Source organism: Dicentrarchus labrax, unplaced genomic scaffold (assembly GCF_905237075.1).
Source record: "Dicentrarchus labrax unplaced genomic scaffold, dlabrax2021, whole genome shotgun sequence".
Taxonomy (NCBI): domain Eukaryota; kingdom Metazoa; phylum Chordata; class Actinopteri; family Moronidae; genus Dicentrarchus; species Dicentrarchus labrax.
The window spans coordinates 8563400-8586709 of record NW_026136714.1 but is presented as its reverse complement, the minus strand read 5'-3'; the positions used below and the strand labels follow the sequence as shown (position 1 = coordinate 8586709).

Sequence of the window (23310 nt, the reverse complement as noted above, 5' to 3'; positions counted from 1 at the left end):
CGGAGATCTTTAAACCAATCAGAGCCTGGAAAAGTTCTTGTTCTGGAGAAACCTGAAGGGGTAAAGGTTACAACAGCGACCTCATCTGGCGTGGAGTGGTAGGCACATATACAGACATTGGTTAGGAGCATTGAGAGTCTTTATATAAGGTTAGAAGAAAAGTTTTACTTAAAATATTAGAAGAAAGTAGCACAAAAAATACTACCGACACGGATTATTCTTATGTCATGTTAATATTACATGTGTGTGTCAATTTAAGAAGGTGGGGGACGTCTATAACAGCAGACATACTTTATTTTTAATTAATATATTTTGGGGGCTTTTTGCCTTTATTGGACAGGACCGCTGAAGATGGAGAGAGAGAGGGTGTAGTAAGGCCTTGGTACATGGGGTGCCAGCTCTACCAGGTGGGCTATAGAGCGCCTCTGTATGGCATACTTAATATAGATTAAAACAGTATACATATACACACATAGCTAAACTACATGCTTTATTTTAGGCTTCTGCATGTAAAGCAAAGGCTAAAAATAGGTTGCTGGATAGTGTGATGGAAAAAAAGAAGAAGATAATGACTTACACAGCAGCGTTTACTGAGGCTCAGCCAAGGGGAACAAGATCAGCAAAACAAGTGAAGCACACTGCAGTGCCAATCCGATTGTGAAGGTTATCTCCTGTCAAGGGATATTTAACACAAACCTAGACCCACGAGATCTACCAATGTCCCAAATATGGTCCTAACCTATCCTGCTACATATGTGTGAAGCTCCAATTGGATAGTGGTTCAAAACAAATCACCTACGCTATCTTAAGTCACATTGAATGACACCCAGAGTCACACACAACACATAAAGGAGACAGTCAGTCTGTCTGTTAGATTGTTCTCAACCTTGGTCTTCCATAACAAAGTACATCTACGATATGTTGGGTGCTCAAGGTTCAACCTTATCAGCTGCCAGTCAGAGAGGAGGACAAATTCACAAATAAGAGACATGGGCTGTCTCCTTTAGGTTTGTAGACAACTAATGGTAAGGGGAGCACTATACCATTTCAGCCTAATGGAAATTCATTCACAGATAGTATTCCCTAAGAATGTGAGTTTCTTGATGTATTAATGACATGATTGAATGATAAAATGATTTATTATTTCTATAAAAATGCTTCATTAAAATATGCTGTACTTCTCTGATATCTGCATCTTTTTGGGTGTCTGACAGCCCGCCAATAAAGTACATTTTAATAAGGAAACCAAAGCTGAAACCTGCCTCTAGGTGGCAGCATGGCGCTGTTACTATCACCGTGACTACAGCTCTGAGAAATAGTAGAATAAGAGTTGCATCACGTGACCACCGTACGGCGTGCTGCCTGTCTGACAACATCCAAAGTCTGTACGGTGGAGTTAATAAAACAATGTTGTCTTTTGAAGACCTGATTACAAGTCTGCAAGACTGTGTGATCACCCAGCATCAAGCAGCTGAAAGTGTCAGCCAAACTCTCGGGCTCTTTATTGATAAACTGTCTGAATCCTCCAGGTTGGTGCCTATAACCTCATGCTTACCACTGTATGACACTTTTTTTTTTAAATTAGGTGTGATATTGACTGAGTAATGTATGCTTGTATGAGCAGGAGTAGTGTGAAAAGATGCAAGGAGCGCTGTTTAGAGGAGGCTCTCCAGCTGCTGAGGCAGATTTCGGAGGCACAGCTTCATGCTACGGAGGAGAGCCTCCTCCTGCTCCTTGTCAGACTCCTCATCTCCATGCAGCTGCAGATGGTCAGCATCTCCACAGCCTGTCGGAAAGTGGACCAGGTCAGCCCTGTAGCATGTCTGCTCACTGTACAGCCCCTAATACGAAATGGAAATGAGATTTAAACTTCGTATTTGCTTGACAGATGTTGCAATATTTGGCAAAGGTGGACCACCAGTTGGTTTTTAGAGAAACTCATCACTGCTTGCACTCCATAGTCCATACTGAAGAGGTACAGAGCTCTCCCTTCACTTGTGTTTGTCATATGTTTGCATAAAGGCACTGCAGATAACTTTTACCTTAATACCTTTCAGATATTGTCTTTTGAGGATGTGCAGAGAGGTCAGTGCTGGTTAAAAAGTATGTGTTATTATAACATGTCACTAATTTCATATGTACGTTTTTATCAGCTTATTAGGTTGTGTTTTTTAAACCTTTTTTAGCCTGTATGTTCCTGGAAGACAGCGCTGTGGGTCGTGAGGTGTGGCGAGAGTCATTCCGTTCCTTGCTGAATAAAGTGTCTGAGTTATTCCCTGTTGTACTGCAACAAGAATCCCTCAGAGATGGACCACTGTGTTACATTGCTGTCAAGGTACACGAAGAGCAGCGTGCTTCATGAATCATTTATTTGCATTTATCACAGACTTGTTGTGTGTTCTTTGACGGACGTGAGAACTGTGATCTCTGCAGGTGTGTTTGCAAGTCTTTCAGCTGTTGTCCAGTGAAGTGGCTCCTCTAGTGTGGGACAAGAACCACGGGGGCCCAACAGTGCAGACGATCCTGCAGGCTCTTATGGACATAATACTCGGAAAGGTTTCTTATTAATTCCTCCGTTCAGAGTCACTTATTCATATCTGTTCAGTTGCTTTTGTCTCATCTTATCAGTCCGTGTGTCCTGTCTTGCAGTGCTGCAACAGGGACACTCGGCTTTTGGCAGGCACCGCTGTGGCCATGCTGATCAACACAGCACCAGAAAGCAGAGCTGCAGAAGCTGCTGCCTGGAGTCTGCTACAGGTCTCTCACTTAGGTAGGTAACCACCAACACTGCTGGGCAAAAAGCATGAGAAAATCATATTTTGGAATTTGACCCAGGTATGTGGCCATGTGGGTAAATAAATTGATTGTTGTTCTCTGTTCTTTCCAGAAAGAATAAGTGCTATGTATACTACAAATTCTCCAACTGAGTGTGGATGCGTAGAGATTCCTAACAGAGTAGCCACTATTTCTTTTTATTTCTCAGAGCCCTGGCTGCTGACTGTTGGTGCTCTCCAGGTACAGTGCAACCCTACAGGGAAGGACGGAGTGGACAGGCTGGCTGTGAGCAGGGGCCTCCTGACCTGCTGTCGACCTCACATCTTGCTCAGTTCACACATGGATGCCACAGAAGTAAATCCAGTTACAGCTCATATTAAAAACACATTTATACCTCTGTTGTACTAGCTGTCATGTCCAAATCCATCGTTTCCTTCTTTTCAGATGTGCTTACTGCTGAAAGGTTTGTTTCCTCTGGTCTATGCTTTGTGTGAAGAGAAGATGGATTGTCACTACTTTGCTTTTGAAGGTAAGTAATGTGAGGGTTGTTTTTTCACATGCTTAAATAGCAATATCACCTGTTCAAATATAACATGTTGTTGCAGTATTTACACTGTGGCTGAAGAAAGTTAAAGAATGTCTGACTGATATCTGGAAGATGACAGGCGTCCGCCTACTGCCTGACAACAGTCACCTGCAGCAAGAGCTCATTCACGTTATCTGGACCAATGCAGAAAGCCCAGTGAGTCAAATTAACATCATTATATTATTGCAATTCAAAACATGAACATTTAAACAAAAGGGCATCATTAAGAAGTATATTCATTACTACCTACAGTAACAGTATTCAGAAACAAGTCATATAGTGGACCTCATGTTGGCCTTTCAAATTATATTTTAAGACATATTACTGCCAGGATGGTTTAATATGTCTTCCTGTGCTTTGGCAGGTGGAAGGTGTGTCTGACTTTGTGCGCAGTGCCTTTTCTCTGCTGCTGGACATCTATGAGATGGACTGTGAGCAGTTTTGTGACACCAAGAAGACTCTTTATTTTACTCTACTTGAGCGATTAATCAAACTACCTTGGGAAGCCAAAGCCAAATATTACCGCCTTTGTGCCCTACTGCCATACCTGGGTACTGACATGGTGAGGATTAAGGGTTAATACAGTGTTAATAATGTTTTTAATAAGGATCAAGGTCATTTTTTGATCATTATACAACACAAGGTTGTACAATGAAGTTTGTACTCCCTCCATGCTACACACATAGAACATAACATAATATGAAACAATATATACAGTTATTTATTTACATTTTTAAATTTGTTGTCTAGGGAAATAACAGAAACAAGATAGTGATGATAATAGGGTTACATCTTGACATAAAGTCCAATATTTGAGAAACAGTGTCCATCCATCATCAATGTAAACAGAGTCCACCTCCTCTCATCTTTCCAGAGACTCAGGGACTGATGACTTTGGTGCATGTTTCTTTAATCAATCAGGTGCTGGATCAATATGCTGAAATACCCAATCATCTCCTGAAGTGCTTGTCAACCAATCACCTGTCACCATGTGGATCGGAGCTTTACAAGTGTCTGATCCAACAGCAGAGGCGAGAGCTGTGCAAGGCCTCACAAAAGTCGTCTGAGCTGGATCTGGCCAACCAGTGGGCGAGGCGTTGGCGGGCCGTCCTTCACGACGCGCTGACGTCTGATGTGACTCTTCTACAGAATCACTGCTCAACACACTTATTACCCTGCACCTTTCAAGTCTTCCCCTCTGCTGTGGATCATATGCTGGCCTCTCTGGACCCATCTAACCCTGGCCATCTCCTCGCCTGGGCCTGCATCATGAGCTCCTATCGAGCCGTTACTGGAGGCTCTCCCTGGGCTCTGAAGGGGAGCTCAACCCTTGAAACCCTTCAGCTGGCTCTAGGATCTGCGGATGACAAAGTCCGTCTTGCTGCTCTCAACCTCCTCTGCTGCAGCCCAAAGACCAAAGACACTCCAACCACAGAGGAGATGGCAATAATGAGGATATTTATTCCTCAGAACCTAAACTGCGAGTCCTCGCCTTTTCGTCAGCATCTTCAAGCCGGAGTGAAGAAGTTTCTGGTTCGCATCAGAGACGGCTGCTTGGCGCTTGTCAGAGGACAGAAGGGCAAAAAGAAAGGAGACTCAGAGAGGGCACAGGATATACTGGAGCAGGGAGTAGGTGAGATAGCTGCTGTTTAATTTTGTGGATTGAGTCTTGCAATCAATACATTTGAGTATCAAAATGAAACAACAAACAGATCTCCAAGGAAGATCAATCACCTCTACCCAAATTAAAATTGCACAGCTTGTTATTATCTGCCTTTGCTGCATTGTTTGTAATTTAAAGTTCTGTCTTTTTTCAGTAAATCTTTCCGTTCTTTTGTCTTTTTTCTGTCCGTCAAAACCCTTTGTGTATATCATGTAGGATTTGTGGAATGGTTGGGTCAACTTCCATACAGCTATCTGGCACCAGGACACAGTTACCAGAGGAAGAAGACTGTGTTGCTGTTGCTGTCTGCAGTGCTTGAGACCTGCACAGACACGTGGAGCCCAGACAAAAAGAAGGGACAACCTCCAGGTCAGTTAGAAAACTGGTATTCTACATACTACTGTATAGTTCTAGTATTTGCTTATCTGTTATTAGCTGTTATTTTTGTCGGTTTTTTTACCAATCTTGTTTTGTATTATTTGGGCTTGGTATTGTAATACGCTTCATTAAATCATTTTTGCAGCGAATATGGGGTCTCTTATTACCTTTGCCAGACAGAGAGGACAGTGGGATTTTGTCTGCAGGACAAAACAGCTGGTCCTTATCAGCTGTTTAGAAGATTCTACAAATGAGGTAGAGCTTCCTTACTCTGCTTTATATGTCTTTCATACAGGTCAAATAGAAGATTGAGGTTGATTTGAATATTTTAGCAAATAGTTAATGGGTTTTTTTCATCTACAGATTCGGGAGCTCTCAGCTGGGTTATTGTTGAAATTTTTCCCACCCAGTTTTCCAGAGGATATTGCTGCAGTGCTGCTCACACGGACCAAACAGCTTCTGTGCAGCCCTCGGGTGCAGGAGGCTCAGATGGGAGCACTGATGATGAAGGTCCTCCTTCAGAAGTAAGCCTTGCCTCCGACACACTCTCGTTCATAATTATGCCTGCTTTAGATGCCAAGGATAAGCAGTTATCAGTTGTTGTTCTACCTGCAGATCACAAGACCAGCCTGAGGACTGCAGGCTGAAGAGTAACATTACTGTCAGCAGTGGAAGTAACCCCAGGGCCTCCTGTATGATCAGATTCCTGGTGAAGGAGCTGGAGGAGCACTATCTGACAGCCAAGGCAGACATGATGGTTGCCGCCAGAACCAAGCCTATACATAGTAAGACCTAAGATCAACAACTCCCACATCTACCACAGAAGATGTTTAGCCCTAAAGAAAAAAGTTCTTTAAATGGTGTTGTTAATTATGTTCCAGGTGTTCTAAGTGCCCTTCAGAGATGTTTGCTTGAGGCACCCAGCAGTGTCTATGACGCACTGGACCACAGTCTGACCACTGAGGTGCTATGCCTGCTAGAGAATATGTCTCTGCTGCTGCTGGGTGTTTTGTATGGAGACCAGGATGCTTGTGAAAAGGGTAATCGAGCAATCTGCAGAAACAATACTGATTTGGGGATATTTCAGATTTATTTATGACACCACACAGTTAATAGCTCTATTTTGTCGTAGATGCCCCCCCTTCTTTTTGTGATATGGGAAACGCCATCAGCTCTCTAATAGCCCAAGCGTCTGGAGGAGTCCAAGGGGAGGGAGAGGAGTGTGTCCTGTTATCTGAGGAGCACAGCCTCGTTCTCACCTGCTGCTGGGTCTCCCTCAAGGTAAAACAGAGCCAGATGCACTAACATAACTGGAAGATGGCAAAAACCTGACATTTTATCTCAGCATATTTGCTGTGTGTGTATTTCTTCTCAGTATCATTTGCTTTCATGTTTTCTCATCAGGAAATAGGAATCCTTTTAGGTTCTCTGGTGGAGAAAATTCTCACTGAATCCAAATCCAGCAAGTGCCCTCTAACAAAAGACGATCTAATGAGAGCATCAAATATATTCAAGAATATTCTTCTCAAATGCCGTCACTGGGTAAGTTTTATAAATCCATTTGAAAAAGGCAATCACCTCAACTCTTTTCTGAAAAACAAATTTCTCTCCACCAGGGGGCAGTAGAGGGATGCTGTATAGGCTTCACCAAGTTCTGTGCCTCTCTTTTGAGCAGCAGTGATGCAGAGCTTAAGGATATCCCAGCCCAAATGCTGAGACAAGTGAGTGGTGATGCATGCTTGTATGTATTTATAGAGATACTGGACTGCTGGGCTTAAAGACATATTTCCTCCTCTGTCTCTTTCTAGGGATTGCAGGTTGTGCAGTCCCCTCGTTCTACATCTGTGACCCGGCGGGCCGCAGGGTTGCCTATGCTCATCCTGTGTGTCGTGTCGGCAGAGGAGGCCAGTAAAGCAAGACCACTGTTAGCTCATAGTATGCAAACCTTACTGGAGACAGCCAAAACCCCTCTACCTGAGAACTGGGACCAGACACTGGACCTCCCACAGGTTTGTAGACAGCAAGAATGAGGATATTGGTCCATGTAACCACAAAGGCAGATGTGTTGACTGTTCTTTCCCTTACAGGTGTGTGCAGTTCACACACTGCAAGCCCTGGTGCGTGGATCAGGTCTGGGAGTAGCTGTTCTTCAGTTTGCTCCTGCTGTAGCCATCTTGTCACTCACTCTGCTCAGTTCTCCCTGCTGGGGCATGAGGAACGCTGCTCTGCAACTTTACAGTAAGACACTGGCACATTGAGAGCTTCGCTTTGAGTCTGTATTTGTAATATGAAGGATTGCATTAGCACTAGGGCTTATCAAATATTTTCTTGATTAATTGTTTAATTGTTTAGTATAAATGGCACAAAAAATTCCAAACTTCTATGTTTTTTCCAAGGGACAAAACCCAAATATTCAGTTGCTAGTCATTTAGATAATCCATTTACTGTCAAAGAATACAAAGATATCAATTAAATATTCATAATACTCAAATACATTTTATGTGCTGGAACTGTTGAATTTTGTTATTTTTACTAAAAACAAAGAAATTATTAATCGATTAAAAATAATAAATTTGTGTCCTTTGACTAGTTTATTTAGCTCTTACTAATACCCCTGATACTACAGTAATTAAAACCTGTTTCCAGGTTCTCTGTGCTCGCGAATGCTCGGCCAGCGTCCCAGCAGTGACAATGGTGGCCCTACCCAGCATGGCATGTCCCCCCTTGCCTTCTTCTTCCACTACCCTGCGCTCCAGCCCTTCCTGCTGGGTGAGCTGCGAGGGGCAGCACAAGACCTCCAGGGTCCACCTAATGAGGCCAGGCTACACCTCCAACCCTCGCTCTACCCTGTCCTCACTCTGTTAGCCCAAGTCCAGCCTGGTGTCCAAGACTCAACAGAGTGAATACTGTTTACTTATCCTTACACAGTTTGGTCAAGTTAACTATTGTGATTATTTGTAGCAGTGGTTTTGATACACTATGTAGATTTTTATTCCAATAGCTTAACATTTTATATTGTATTTATACAAAGCAGTTGGGAAAAGGCTACATTTTGTACATTTATAAATCTCCATACTGAACATTACTGTATTTGACTAAGAGAATGTCTTCTCTGGTTTCCCTCTGCCAGAACTTTGTCAGACTTCCTGCTTCCTTTACTCCAACTGTCTGCCAGTCCTATTTACAGTGTGAGAGTGATGGCCTCGAAGGCTTTGGTTGCCGTGACTCCCCCCTCAGAGTACATGAACATCCTCATTAAACTGGCGGATCAGCTGCCCAGTCCACAGGAGCGCTGCTGTCACAACCGGCTCCACGGACAGCTGCTGCAGATCAAAGCTGTTCTAGAAAGAGCTCTCTGCACAGTCAGGTGAGACTTAGAAGAGTTGTTTATTCATTCATCAGACACTGTCAGGCTTTGAAATCCCACTGTGTTTCTGTTCCCAGTGGCCCTTCAGCTGACCTGTGTGAGGTGCTGAGCAGAGTGGATGCCTCGGTGTGGCTGGTGACTGAAGCTCAGCGCTGCCCCCTAGTGAGAGCGGCCTACCTTGGAGTGGCAGACTCACTGAGAAGGTTCTGCTGTGAGACCTACCTGTCAAAGCTCAGTGACACACTCATGCATGACCTCCAAACACCTCAACAGGAGCTTCAGGTGCGCGACACAAATGCTGCCACATATAAAGAATTTTATTTTAGCCTTTTATTGATAGCATAAGTGTACATAGATAGACAAGAAACATGGGGAGAGAGTTTATATTCAGCAAAGGTCCCTGGCCTGGAAATAAACTGCAGATGTTGCATTTCTCTAGAACATTGAATATTAATGACTAAAAAAGTGACTTGATAGAAAAGTAATGCAAAAGTAGTTCAGAAAAATTCACTGTGTACAAGAAATCCGTACAAAACTGTTCTAACTTTAGCAAAAAATAATGCATACAAAAAATAATTCTATATCAATGTCATCTCCACAGGTTGGGTTGTCATCCTTCCACCAACAAGCCATCCACTTTCTATGTGCAGATCTAAAGTGGGCATGTCCAATCTGGAACAACTTTTCTGCAGTGAGCCCTGATCTTAAGCTCTCGTTGGTGTCTTGGGTGGTGGATGGGCGGGGTTCTCAGCAGAGCAGCTTGAAAGAGTTGATCCAGAGGGTGTTGCAGGTGAGACATGATATGTTCCCCATACTTCAGCGTGAAGAAAAGAACCGTTCCAAAAACCGGTCGAACAGCTTTTAGTATAATGACCCTCTTAGAGCACAATGAGAGGAAATTGGGGAAGACGAGAGAGGCTTAAATATAATACCATCTGAGGCTGAAATCTTTTTTCCCTCTGACATAAGAAAGGGTGTGGCTATAAGCTATTATATTCTGTAATCAAGGATACTTAAGTACAGTCAAGCTGAGGATGTCTGGCCTTTTATTATTTGCTGTTCATGTAGGTCATTTAGATAACCATGTAGCATTATCTAGACCACCCAGTTTCCTTTCTATCCTGTTTAAGGTTTTATCGACTGTCTTTAAAGCTTGATAAGATGTGATACTACATATCTACAGACAGTAGGTAAAGATAGTGACTAGTGGCCACTTGTTTGCATTTATTATGTCATTTAGTTTGACTAGAAGACCCTGTTTTCATATATCTGATTTAGTTCTACTATAATAATGGTAAATGTAAAGTTGTTGAGGTAATAACACACTGGCACTGTGCACTTTAAGTTGTAAGTAATGAATGATAAGAGACACAGGTTAAAGGGCTAATCATTTAAACTAGGAAAACAGAATCTGTCCGAACATGCTTTTTAAACAAGGTGTTTGGATTATGTCAACTGAACTAATGGAAACCACTGAAATAGCCCTGTTGTTGTAGTGTTGTTGTTTATATTTGCAAAAAACATCTTGATATTAGTGTTTGATAATCAAACCAAAAGAATCTTGAATCATCCCTTTGTCATATTTTTATTCAGTTTTGTGATGTTAAGTGATGTTGATTTCAAATTATACATCTCTTAGGTGATGCCTTGTGAAAGCCAGTCAGGAAATACCAGGTTGGCATTTAAAAGTTCATTAATCATTTAACACATGAAGATTAATAGCTTGCACAAATGCTCTCTTTTTCCAGGCAAACCTGAAGGAGGCGTTGTTGAGCCAAAGTGTGGAGTACCGCAGGACCTACCTCATAGCTCTGGTAGCAGTGATGGCCGGAGGTAATTCAACTTTACCCCAGAATCTTCCTCAGTTGGCCCCACTGGAGGAGCCAGTTCTGCCTGAGTGTTTAGATTTGTTGCTTGTGGACTTGGAAGAACAGCGAGGAGGGCCAGAGTTTCTATCCCAGGCTCTGTATGCTGCTAGTCTGCTGCTTTCCCAGTGGTCAGACTCCAGGTTTGACATGTTTTATTGCCTTTTTTTCACTTCTGTATAGAATCACATACTAGAACACTTACACTTGCAGCTCTAACTTTTTTCTCATCTTTGTGCAAATCAGTCTGAAGATATCCATGTACAAGCGCTTGTGTAGCGTCTTGGAGTGCCATCGGTCCCCAGACGCCCCTGAAGCGCTCAGGATGGCGTGTGCTGAAGCTCTGTGTGTGGCTGGAGTTCCGCTAATGAGCCTGAGAGAACACAGCACTCTGCCTGGCATCATGAGCAGGTATGAGGGAAGTCAAATATTGTTAATCAAAATGAAACACAAACATGAACGGAAACTAAAAATGTTGAATCATTCTGGTTTAGGTTGATCAACACAGGCCTGTACTTGCTGCAGGACCAAAGCCAGCCTGTGAGGATGAAAGCGGCCTGTTTTACCTCCATGCTGCACCATGTGAAAAGAGGAGAAAGCCAGGGGAGCGTCTACCTTATGCAGGTCAACCAGGCTCTGCCGCTCCTATTACACCTGTTGCTGGAGGAATGCTGGGATACTCCTGGCACACTGGAGGTGCTGCTGTGCAACCTGCCTCAGTCTGACCTCAGATCTGTGCTGAGAGATGCCTCAGAAACGGTGTATGTTCCCTTACTGAATCAATAGACTAGTACAAACAGAGCAACCATGATTGAGTGTTACTGAACTGTTTTTATTGCTCTCTTTTTCAGGTGTTCTAGTCTGTATGAGCAGGATGAGGCCAATGTGTTTGCAGAGCCCTCTGTGATGTCTGCACATGTGCTGCCTTACCTGCTGCAGATGGCTGAAAAATCCTCTGAATCCTCTGCTTTGGCACAGAGCCTGAGTGCATGGGCAGGGGAGAGTGCTGCACAGGTGCTAGACAGCCTTGCAGTCTGCAAAGAGCTCCAGCCAGGTACCACATTAGTCATTGTCTGAATTAAAGAGTGTGTTTGATAAATTCATATGTGATGTCTAAATTGTCTGTGTTACAATGCGATTATTTTTTTCTTTCTCTAGCTGAGACATTAACCCCGGCCTGGCTGGCTCTCCTCATGGACCCTCGTCTCCACAGCACCCTTTGTGGTCTGGTCACCAGGGCTGCCTTTCTTCTCCGGCTGGTGAAAACATCCGATGATGTACAACACCTTTGCAATCCTTCGTCCCTGCACACAAGTTTACAGGAAGTTTGTCGTCTTCTCAGTCAGAACGGTGTCCACTTTCCCTCCGCTTTAACAGCTGCTGTGGCTAGAGAGCTGCCGCTATGACGGAACGGAGGAGCTTATCCTGTACACTCAACAAGCAAAGCCTTTTGGCCGATGAGGCCCAGGATGAAATTACCTGTAGATATTCCAGGAATCCTCATGCATCATCTGAATGTGCAGCGTTGGTCTTGAATGAGTGTTCAAACTGCTGATGCTGCAGCACACCAGCACTTGGCAGGCTGACTCAGTTATGTAAGCAGTCTGTGGCTTCAGTCAGCTGTGTCCATCATCATATTACCTGTACAGGGAAGAGACCCAATGGACATTAAGTGCAATTTGTACAACAGTTGTTCTTTACAACCTCTAGAGGTCTATTTTTGCTGCAATGCTTTTAAATAAGATTTAAATAAGACTTTATAATATTACGTTTTCTGAGGCTCTATTCCTTTTTTGAATAAAGTGTTTTTTATGCAGAGGTACAGCCACCAGAATAGTTCCAGGTCTGTCTTCATGATCCCCTCCACCCCAACAATATGCTCATTCTTATTCCCAGAGCCGTGCTCCTTGTCCTTTGTTCTGTAAGTTTGTTTGCCATTACTCAGCAGCAACAGTAGCAGGCCGCAGACTGGTGTAGTGATGTAATGCAACAGCATCAGGAGAAATGATCTGCTTGGTGCCCAATGGGGGAATATAGTGTACGGTTTAATGCTCCATTAGAGGCCTTCTGCCTGGATAAGTATCCATTTTCCAGCCACATGAGGGCTGAAGATGATTGACTGGATCTGATCAGTTGCTCCGCAACGTGCCACACACTAGAGCAGTCTTACATCATCAGATAGCCCACTGCTTTTGTTTGAGATGGGCGGCTCTCAGTATTACACAAACATCGACATGAAACAGTTTGTACATGCTGTGGTTGGCTATGCTAGGCTATTGATTAAACATACACTGAAGTTTTTATGTATCCTCACAACTAGAATTTCTTATATATATGGTATTGTCGGAGGTGATTAAATTCTCAGGATCTAAATCATCAATTTATCAACATCTGACAGTAAACCAGCAGAGTCACAGTTTTTTTTACTTTTTACCGTTTATGCAGATGTATATGTTTATCCGGTACCTCTAGTTCAGTTTAGGTTTCCATTGTGTATGCATGAAGCATTGTGCTTGTGAGCATCTAGATTATGCAACAGTTGTGACATCAAGCTTGTATGAATGATTCATACATAATGCTAATGCAATGTATTTCCCTATGACCCACGCCATAATTAACACCTGGTATGCAGAGCTCTATGAGATTAATGTGTGCCTCAAAGGAAACTAAAGGCGGTTCTTGTCATGCTCTTGACACAGAAATTCTGTGTCAAAACATGACGCACAAAACAAGGTAACACTAGATAATGAAAGTTATAGGGCAAAACTGAAATCAACATTTTTGGACAAACCTTGGATCATCTTATCAAGAATCCTTGCAAAGTTTGATATGCCACCCCCACAGTATGCATTTATTGATGAAACATTTCTGCTGCTGACTGTACGGATGTTGCCAGAGAAAAACAAAGTTTCATAGATTCACAAGTAATTTAAGACAAACCTTCACAGCACCTTTAGAATACAAATGGGGGCTTGAACTTTACTCTGCGTCACGAGGCAAGAAAGACATGGCAGAATTTTGACTTGTCAATATGCCTGAAAACAAAGGATTAATTTTAAATAAAAAGACAGTAATTTAACTTTTTATTCATTTATAAGCCTCTGCTTTAACAATGTGTGCAATATTGTGTCTTCTGCCTCCTGCATCAACATTGAAAACAAAGACTGAGAAGTGAGCTTAAAAGCAAATTTCTGAAGTTTCCTGAAGGCAGAGTGTGTATAAATCTGGGAAATAACCATCTGGCTTAATAAAAGCCTTTGCTATTCTTACTGAGAGTCTCTCAGTAAGCCTGTGTCCTGCTAATTAAATGATTAACTATGGCAACAGGGAACAAGGCCAAGTAGGTAAAAGCACTTTTATTGGGTGTGTGTATGTGGGTACATGCATACCAACATGTGTGCACCATTTGGAGCATGAAGGAGTGTTTTTCCACTAAAGTATCCAGAAGATCTTCAAGGTTCAAAAATAGGCAAATGTCTTTTATTAAATAAACAGAAATAATAAATCATTTTAATAAATGAATTCCTTAAGGCTTTTGTAAGTTTAAAATGTGCATTTATGCTGAATATAATAAAGTGAACTATTGAGGTTGTTATTCTGTTAAAGTGTTTGTTTGTCTTTCATATCATCAGTGCAAAGCTTTTGTAAAGCTTGAAATCCCCACTAAAGCATATTGTCAACAAAGCACTCTCCCTACCAGCATTGCTCAGCTGAAGTAGTGGACAATGTAAATAATCAGCCCTGTACATTGTGAAGCCTGAAATGACAGCACAATGTAGGTTATTGTCTTTTTCTCTGTCATGGCATATTTTGGTGTGCAAACAAGAATTTCACTATTCTGAATATGAAAATAATCCTCAACTGTGTCACAGATTTAAGTTTCCACTCCTGACAAAACGTCTGAAATCCAATTGATGAAATGTTGCCTAACTCTGGTATTCACTGAATCAATCGACTTTAGCTCGGTTTAAGTGGTTGTTGAAGCCCATTTCTCGTGACACATAGATTCAGATTTATGAGACAGTAAGTCCATTATGGAAAATCAAAATTATGATTATAGATAATTAAATCAATTATCTTCAGCAACTTCACCAAATCCCTCAATATCAGCTCAATTAGGAAGTTATGGAGGCCAATTTCTGCCAAGAAAAGGGAAAAAAAGACCCATAAATGTTTTTTTGCTGGAAATGAGCCTCCATTTAAAATTAGTTGGCGCAGTCCTAAATGTGTTTACCATGCAATGCTCTACTGACATATGGTTTGACCCAGTGCATGCTGGGAGAGGCTCCTGCCCCCTGTAACCCTGAATAGGCAGAGTGTGATGGAGAGTGCCGGACAGATGCTGCGTGTTTGCTCTAGTAATTGCCTGAAAACTGGGTGAGCATCTATTTGAAAAGTGGCTTAGTGAGCATTGACTGACTCAGGCGTTGGCTGCCCTCTTTACTGGTCAGCCAACAATGACACAGGGCCTCTATGCTTCGAGTATACAGCTCCCTGTGCACAGGCAGATAGAGGAAAATACTATTGGCAGCTGTCCTTTATCAGCCTCTGTAGAGTCCTCTTCTGAACAAGGCTAGTGGAAAAACAGGCCTCATGGGGTGAAGAAGAAGCCTGGGAAGCAGGAAGATTTGAGTTTGAACTGATGCACCAAGCACTGAGAGCCAGATAAGACTCTGCAGATGGATGGGGATTAGCCTATAAATGGAAAGTAGAGACTCAGTGTATTTTTAAAATGAAAATGGAAAGCAGAGCAGCTATTCATAGGCAACCACAGAAAATGTAATAAGCATGGAAATTATTGTTGGGTAGGGAAAAGGGGAAAAAAAGTTTTGAGGACGGGTGATAGAAGTAACCATTTGCAGCTTGAATAAAAATGTGAATAAACTTTTTGACTTTCCATGCCGACTTGTTTTGACGATGTGTTTATTCTCACAAGGCTGCATGCCATGATAAAATGCCAGACTGTTTTTTAAAGATTTCAGCTTTCCTCTATCTGTATGTGTGTGTGTGTCTGTGTGAGAGAGCGAGAGAGAGAGAGAGAACCTGGTGAGGCGTTAGGACCTTGAGGTCTGTACTGCAAAGGGCAGCACCTCCTCCTCCTCCTCCCACTGAGGGCTGTTTATGAAGAAAGCTGAGCTCCTCTGACAAAAACAAGGGCTGGGACTCCAGCGATAGGAGCAGTGTGTCTGAAGCACATTCAGCCACAGGCTCTTCGTCCATTTTGTACCTGTTTTTAATTTGTTTTCTCGATTTTGTTTTTGAGAAAAAGGCACAGTAGCGCACCATGCTGTCGGTGAATTCAGCCCGTCAGCTTTGCAAAATGTTCTCTTTGCACGTTGTTTTCCTGAGCGTGGCTATTGTGGAGAGCAGTGCGTCAAATGGGAATCAAAAAGGTAACATGACACATTATGGACTACTTTTTTGTATTTAATGAATCATTCGTTGTAAAAAAAAAAAAAAAAAAAAAAAAAAAAATTAAAAATAAAAACTATATACAGTTTATTATAATTACACTTCATTATCATTTTCTCCCTTCTTCTTGGTTGCACAATGACTCCGATGTTGTGCTCACATGCTGTGTTGTTATTCTCAGACTGCATGAGCTCCAGTGGTGTGGAGTACAGAGGGGAACAACAGAGCTCCTCCTCAGGTCTGACCTGCCTAAACTGGACCAACACCACTAGAGACTATGATGTTAACATCCATCCCGATTCACACACAGGTAAACAATTTACATTAATGTGAGCGTCCCATTGAATAATGGATGAAGTTGTGTTTCTTCTGTCATGCTGATGGTTTGAAAATGCCACTGATGTTGATATCCTTTACAGAATAACAAACAACTCTCAATATCATTGTTGAGATGTTGATACAGAGTAATGATATGGCTTACAGGGATGGTATTTACAGCCCTCACTTCAGCTACTGCGCCACAGATTTGGGGTTTTAACTGGTTTCTTTTATACACTAGCTGCTGTTTCCTGTCTTTGTGCTCACGGCAGCTTGTTCATTGTAGTGTGACGAAGTAGTCTTAATGATTAATGAATCCAGTGGTTTACCCACACAGCAGGACAAACAGACAGACAGAGATAGGCCTGTATTTCCATAAGGCATCAGTAACAGACATGTGCTGTTTTTATCGTTCCTCCTGTAGGTGTGGGAGATCACAATTACTGCCGAAACCCAGACTCCTCTGAGAGGCCTTGGTGCTACATTGCTGGCCCAGATGGGACAGTCCAGAGACAGTTCTGTGCAATTGACACATGCAAAGGTAGGTAAACACTGTACACACACTGTACACACACTGTATGGATTGTGTAGTTGGAATTTCTACAAAGAAATTGGATATTTGTAGAAAAACAGGCAGAGCCCCACCTGCAAGTGTCCAACTTGGCAAAGATAAATATGTATATTCCAGATTAATGACAAAACAACACTGAATTGCGGATTTTCTCCCAGAATGCTCTGTGAGATTTTCCAGACTATGTTCCCTTGATGCTGCCGGCAATTACTCTCTCTTCCCTGTAAAGCTCTCATTATTTTAAAAAGTGGGCTATGCTAGAGGAAAATAATGAGGTGAGATGTTTGTAGCTCTGCAAATCTTCTAATTAGTCAACAAAAAAAGACGGGAAGCTTGATGAGGGAGGATGCAGCCAAATTTTAAACTTTGGGTCAACCAAAAAAGTTTTAAATAAGTTCTTGTTGGTGTATTTTTACTACAAGTAAGTCATTGTTCAGAGATGGATTACTGATTATTTACATGTGTTTTCCCATTTAAGAGTATATGTAGAAGGTCAGTTGGTCAGGGTTAAATCACCGTAAGAAGTCTCGTCTACTTTGCTTTACTTTGTTTCCTCCTTGTCTGTAAAGCCAACCCAAGTCACACAATAACAATGCCCTGCAGTCACATGTCACAAAGTTACATTTCAAGAAAGCCGTTGACCACGCCCCAACCTGCGCTCATTGGCAGAGTGAAACAGTCTTTCCCTTGGAGACAGCATCTAATTGGCTGCTTCAGTTTATGACTTCATGCCCTTTAACTCCAGCACAGTTCGTAAACAACAACTTGTGTGGAGGAGATGGAAAAAAAGAGTTCAGGACCAGATGTTGACATCTGCAGCCGAACCTTGCTATTTCCTGAAATAGAGTCGAGCATGCAGAGCCTGTTTATGTCTCACACGTATGGGGAAAAAAAAACACGTGCTGGCCAATCCTCTAACTGATTTATGTTCCAGCAACTTCATAAAAGCAGTGTCAGGGCTTTCTCCCTGCTGTAGAGGATCTAGTTGTGTCAGTGGTAATGTTATTAGACCAGCAGTAATTGGAAACCCTGCGGCCCAGATGATGCACTTCTAGTCAAGTCAAATAAAGTTTGAGTGTATTTTATGTGCATTATGACAACGAGTGTCACCACACACTATACAGATAAAGATAAGTCAGATAAGCTACTGTGCACATAAATATAGAGTGAATATCTGTAGTGTGATTACCTCTGCGGGCTAAACGGTTCAGTGTGCTTAAACAGGCATGGAAGGAAAAAATAATGTCATTTAAAGAGATAGATGAAATCTTCCGTCTCGGCATATCCTAGTTTATATTGTGGTATCAATATTTGTGGAAAATCAATTGATAAACAGTTTATGGACAAAATAAGCTGGCAAACACAATCTGTGTGGCTAATTCAGCAAATTGAATTCCTGCTCAGTGATTTGCAACATAACCCACAATGGTCTCATACACACTTAGATATTAAAGGACAACAGCATAAAAGATATTGCAACATCTCTGACAATGTACAAATTCCTAAAGTTTTAATTTTGTCCAACTCTGTGTGATCTCACATACAGATTTTACTTTAATGTGTCTCGCACTGACAACTCATTTAACACAGTCGTTTAACACTTGCATTGTTGAATTGTTTCTTTAGATCAAGCCTCTACTGTGCCAGCAAAGGCCGAATCCCTCAACCCATCAGGAACTACTCCCTCCGCAGAGAGCTTTCAGCCAGCCAAGTCAGGTCCTTCTCAGGGAGAGGTTGCGGCCGTGCAGCCAGTGATGGGAATCAGCCAGCGGGTGCGCACAGGACCCAAAAAGAAAAAGGACCTTGGCACTCTCGGTATGCTGTAGTTGTTATTACTCTGAAAACATGAATGATTGGCTGTATGCACTAACCTGCAGTTTAAATAAATCCTAATTATAACTTATGCATTGCTACATGAACTGAATATCCCAATATGTTTAGTTTTTAATCTTTTATGTTCTCCTTTTGTTTTTCAGGCTACGTCATCGGCATCCTCATGATGGCAATTATAATCATTCTCGGAGTGGGAATCACATTGGGCTACTTCTATAAGAGGTCAGTGACTAAATCACAGCAAAATTATCCATCATTTGGTTCAGTATTAGAGGGATGTTATGAAAGAGGACCAAATGTAGGGCATCACTTTTTTTTAAGAGGCATTTAATATGTCTCCAGGATGTGCTGCTTCAGAGCCTTCTTGTGTCTTTCTGTTTCCACTGGCACACATAGTGTTGTTGATAGCTTTTAAGATGTGCATGAAAAAGCGCAGTATGATTAGTTAAACACATGTGATAGCTTGCATGTTAATGGTCTCTTGAGTTTAGGGCATCAGCTGTTGTTCACATTCCCCAGTGATGCTCTGTGTTGTTCCACTTGGGTGTGAAGCAGCCATATTAACGCCTTTATCACAGCAACCACAACAGAACATGTGGAGGAACATGGCAGGAAAAGAGATGCCCGCAATCTATTTTTAGCACTCTTATTTAAAATTCTTGAAAGAGAAGAGAGCGTGGAGGATGGGTTGGATTGGATAGGATAGAGAAGCCTGCACATTCACTGCAGTTATGTAAGATACAAAATGACATCCCCATTGTTGTGAAAGAGGGGACTCTGATTCCCTTTGGCACAGCACAAAATGCCCTTTCAGATCTGTGTTTGGCTCTCAAATCTGATTAGCAGTGCCCCTGTCTTTGTTTTCTATTCTTAGGAGGTGATTATTAATCAGGAGGAGCAGCATATTATGTCAGAGGGTTTATACCTGCCCTCAGCGTACAGTGACATCACCTTCGGTTAATTGGTAGTAGCCCATATTCTGTGCAAATTAAACTGCCCCTCCACTGACCTGAAGTTGACTCTTTTCACTCCAGAGGTTCATACTATAGTTCCATTGGGAACAGGCTCTCGACCAACCTGTAGGAGTAGGAAGTGTACCGACAAGGGGAATGCACTGCTTCATTATGTTATAATATAGCAGATTATCTTGCAGTCTTTTAACACCTCTCTCAGGAAACATCTAGCTTACCACAAAGACTCAAAATGGGGTAGTTTGCCAGGATACCAGCTCCAGGAAGTTTCCGGTCCTGGCCAAGAAATAGTCTGGCACAGACCCTGCAAAACAGCAAGTTGTTGCTCTTACACGTTTTTGCACAGATTGAACAAGCAAGATACAACATGCTCATTGGTGAGCGTTATAGATGCTGGTAGGTAGATTCTGTGACCTATTTACAGAGCAATGCCAGTCTCTGTGCTAACCTAAGCTATGGTAACTAACAAGAAAGAAGAGAGCAAAAACATGTCTGTGAAAAAGCAAAGAGATAACCCCAGATATGCTTGAAACTTGAAATGAACCACACCCGAGTGGAAAGAGTAGGCGGTGATACACAGCGCAGGGTTTTGCAATATGCTGCACTGAAGCAGGCAGGTGTTTTTGAATCCAAGAGTATATTTGTCTGTTTTGGCTCCAGATCAGTAGAAAGCAGCCTCACACTGCTTCCCATCCCTGTGTTGCCTTGGAGTAGATAAACTGCTCGCCAGCTTGTCAGTTCTCTGTTCCCTTTCACCATCTGTCCCTTGTGTTTGCTGCTGACCAGGCACTTGTTATAACTGGCTCTGTTATCTACATACAGTATGTTATCTGAAGCTCCTTATCTTGAGTATTTAGCTTTGGTTGGCCCCTAAAAATGCTTCTGTACGTAGTATCAGCTACAAGTACTGCATCATTATAGTAGCAACAGAAAAGAGCAAAATAAGACATGGCGCTGATTGCCCAATAGGCCAAAATAAATCCATTATGGCAGGTTTTGAGATTTGCAACAGCATAATGAATCTCTGTTGTGTGTTTGTGTTTAGGGGCCGGGACTTAAAGAAGCAGCATGAACAGCGAGTGTACGAGCGCGAGATGCAGAGGATCACCCTGCCCCTGTCGGCTTTCTCCAACCCCACCTGCGAGCTGGTCGACGAAAACACTATCGTTATCACGGCGGAGCATGAAACGACCCCCATCCAAGAGAGCGTTGAGGGCGGGGACCCTCTCATGGGCCAGCAAGCCGGTACGCCCGGAGCATGAGGGGGCATGTAGTCCTCAAACGGGACTGCGATACGTTTTTGTGGACCAAAACACTTTCATCTTCGTCTCTCCTGTCTGCCTCCCTGAGTAACCTCTGTTTTAAAAGGAGTAGGGGAGCAGTGATGGCTCCAAAGAGTTGAACTGAATGCTGTGTCCTTTTACTTTTGTTCTTTATATATCTGAGGCACAAACAAGATAAGCTGACACACAATGGACACACTCCTAACAACCAGAAAGCATTAAGGGGAATATGTCATGAGGTCTTTAATATTCATATTTGATACATTTGATAGCTAAGAAAATAAGGTAATGGGCTGCCCCCTTAAATAACAGCATGAATATCTAGTCAAATGGATGTTGACTAGTCAGTGTTTCTAATGGTGTGTGATGAAACCAATCATTTATTAAACAAAATTGTGTTTTTAATGGGGGAATGTTCATAACCTTTGGTTTTTTAATGTTTCCATGTGGAGAAGGTGGTCTCCACAGGAGATGTGTGGTTACATGACGAATATGCGATTGATTTTTTTTTTGTATAGACCCGCTGGCTGTGCTGAGGAGACGCGGAGAAGAAATGTGTGTGTATAAAGACTGCTTTGTCTTGGCGACACAGATGTGTCCAAAAATAGTCATCCTCCTCTGAGACAGGATGGGGGGAACATGAGGTAAAACAGGCCCACTAAAGACAAGGGAAATTGCCTTAGCATGATACTTCTGAATGTATTTGTTTATCTTCCCGGGTGGGTTTTTTTTCTCTTTGTACTCAACTGACAGGGCCAATGCGGTTACAAAGCCATTGATGGCCATTGGCAGACATGAAAGAGGACTTGCCCTTTTCTTCCACAGGTTAAGGAGTGACAGGAAATTTACAGAGTGCTCTCAGGAAGCATGAGAGACAGTAGTTAGTCCTCAGGACAAAATAGCACTGCCACAGCACAGAACAGATGGCATCAGAAAAAAAGCCTAAAGTCTGTCTATGCAGAGCAGGACAGCGGGCATGTTGAAGTGCTGAAGAAGCCTGGTGCCTAGATTAGATTCAGACGTTTGAGTTATGCACTTGATGCTTCAGGGTAGAGACAGGGATGGAGTAGAATAGAAACAGTCCAAAGTTTGGTGTTGTTCATTCAAATACATGAATGCATGTACATGGTTACCTGCTGTATGTTTGTGTTCAGGGGCCATTTCTTTGCATCTTTAAAAAAAGTAGAAACTACTGAGTGAAGAAGACAATTTAGAAGATACCTGCCTGAAAATAGAAATCATCATACACAGAAGATTTTTTGGTTTTGTTACACATGATGCATCGTTACTTTTCCAGTGTACAGTATTGTTGGTTTGTTTGTTATCACTCCAGATGTTTTGTGGTTTTTGCTGGATTCCACGTCACTGGTAATCTTTGGTTACTGCTGCTCCATTATTTTAAGCGACTGTGTGCTGGTTGTAATTATTATTTTCCTCACGTAAGCAACGTGTTCAAAATAACAAAATACTGTTGTTCAGCATTTGAATTTAGTACTTGTTATTTGTATAAATGCACATTTTCACTGCTGAGACTGAAATAAAACATCAAACAAACACTTTGATGTGACGTGATTTGTTGTTGTGCCCAGTGGAACAGCATAATACAGTTATGTTATCTGAAGGTTTGTTCACAGTTGAAACTTTTTTTTGCACCAGCTCCCTCTGTTGGCGATTCTTAAATACATCACTTCAATCATTGGAGTCACAAGAAAGCAGGTTAATAAGGGAGGAAGTACAAGTCCGAGGATAAAGATCTGAAGAGGGATGTAAAAACAAACTCACAGCTAAAGTAGAAAAACAACCTGTTGGCAGTGAGTAAGGATCTCTAGAAGTTCTTCAGCACACACTCTTTGATAGTGACACACTTCTGATTTCTATTTATTTTGAATCGCTGTTATTTGATGATCAACAGCTCTACTCCAATGTGCTAAAAGTAGCAGATATGAATTAGTCAGTGAGAACTGCTATTAGGGCTACAAGTAATTCATAATTAAAAAAACTATTGTTATTAAGCTAATTTATCATTTACTCTATAAAATGTGAACATTTGTCTTATATGTCTTAAATCTTAAGTTAAAAATTAGTCTTTAAAAATGTTCAGCGTAAACAGAAGCAATAAATTAATTGCATGACAAATAATAAAATATGAATGTCATTTGAACAGAGTCCTTAAAGCCCCTCTTTAAGGAACACCCTGATCGGGCTTGTTCAAGGGCCCCTCAGTGGTGGTAATGAGGGAGGGGCATGTACTGCCTTTCACTTTCCACACCCAAATTTTTCCTGTTGGT

General features: G+C 42.1%; 2 protein-coding genes across 2 annotated transcripts; both read left to right on the top strand.

The window, feature by feature from the left end:
- Positions 1-1342: 1342 nt before the first annotated feature.
- si:ch211-225b11.4 (thyroid adenoma-associated protein homolog) lies at positions 1343-14239 on the top strand. Its single transcript, XM_051423032.1, has 31 exons — positions 1343-1529; positions 1625-1805; positions 1889-1975; positions 2058-2085; positions 2187-2335; positions 2434-2556; positions 2650-2770; positions 2984-3129; positions 3220-3304; positions 3381-3517; positions 3726-3923; positions 4283-4994; positions 5241-5393; positions 5548-5657; positions 5766-5926; positions 6018-6187; positions 6284-6442; positions 6535-6683; positions 6807-6944; positions 7019-7123; positions 7211-7411; positions 7490-7640; positions 8049-8301; positions 8533-8769; positions 8847-9051; positions 9371-9559; positions 10518-10777; positions 10881-11045; positions 11129-11395; positions 11486-11688; positions 11793-14239. Exons 1-31 carry the CDS (start codon positions 1408-1410, stop codon positions 12038-12040), a joined length of 5613 nt encoding a protein of 1870 aa, XP_051278992.1. The 5' UTR covers positions 1343-1407; the 3' UTR covers positions 12041-14239.
- A 1533-nt stretch (positions 14240-15772) lies between these two features.
- Positions 15773-22576, top strand: pik3ip1 (phosphoinositide-3-kinase interacting protein 1). The gene is made up of 6 exons (XM_051422915.1): positions 15773-16027; positions 16228-16356; positions 16789-16905; positions 18562-18750; positions 18912-18990; positions 20785-22576. Exons 1-6 carry the CDS (start codon positions 15919-15921, stop codon positions 20999-21001), a joined length of 840 nt encoding a protein of 279 aa, XP_051278875.1. The 5' UTR covers positions 15773-15918; the 3' UTR covers positions 21002-22576.
- Positions 22577-23310: the final 734 nt, after the last annotated feature.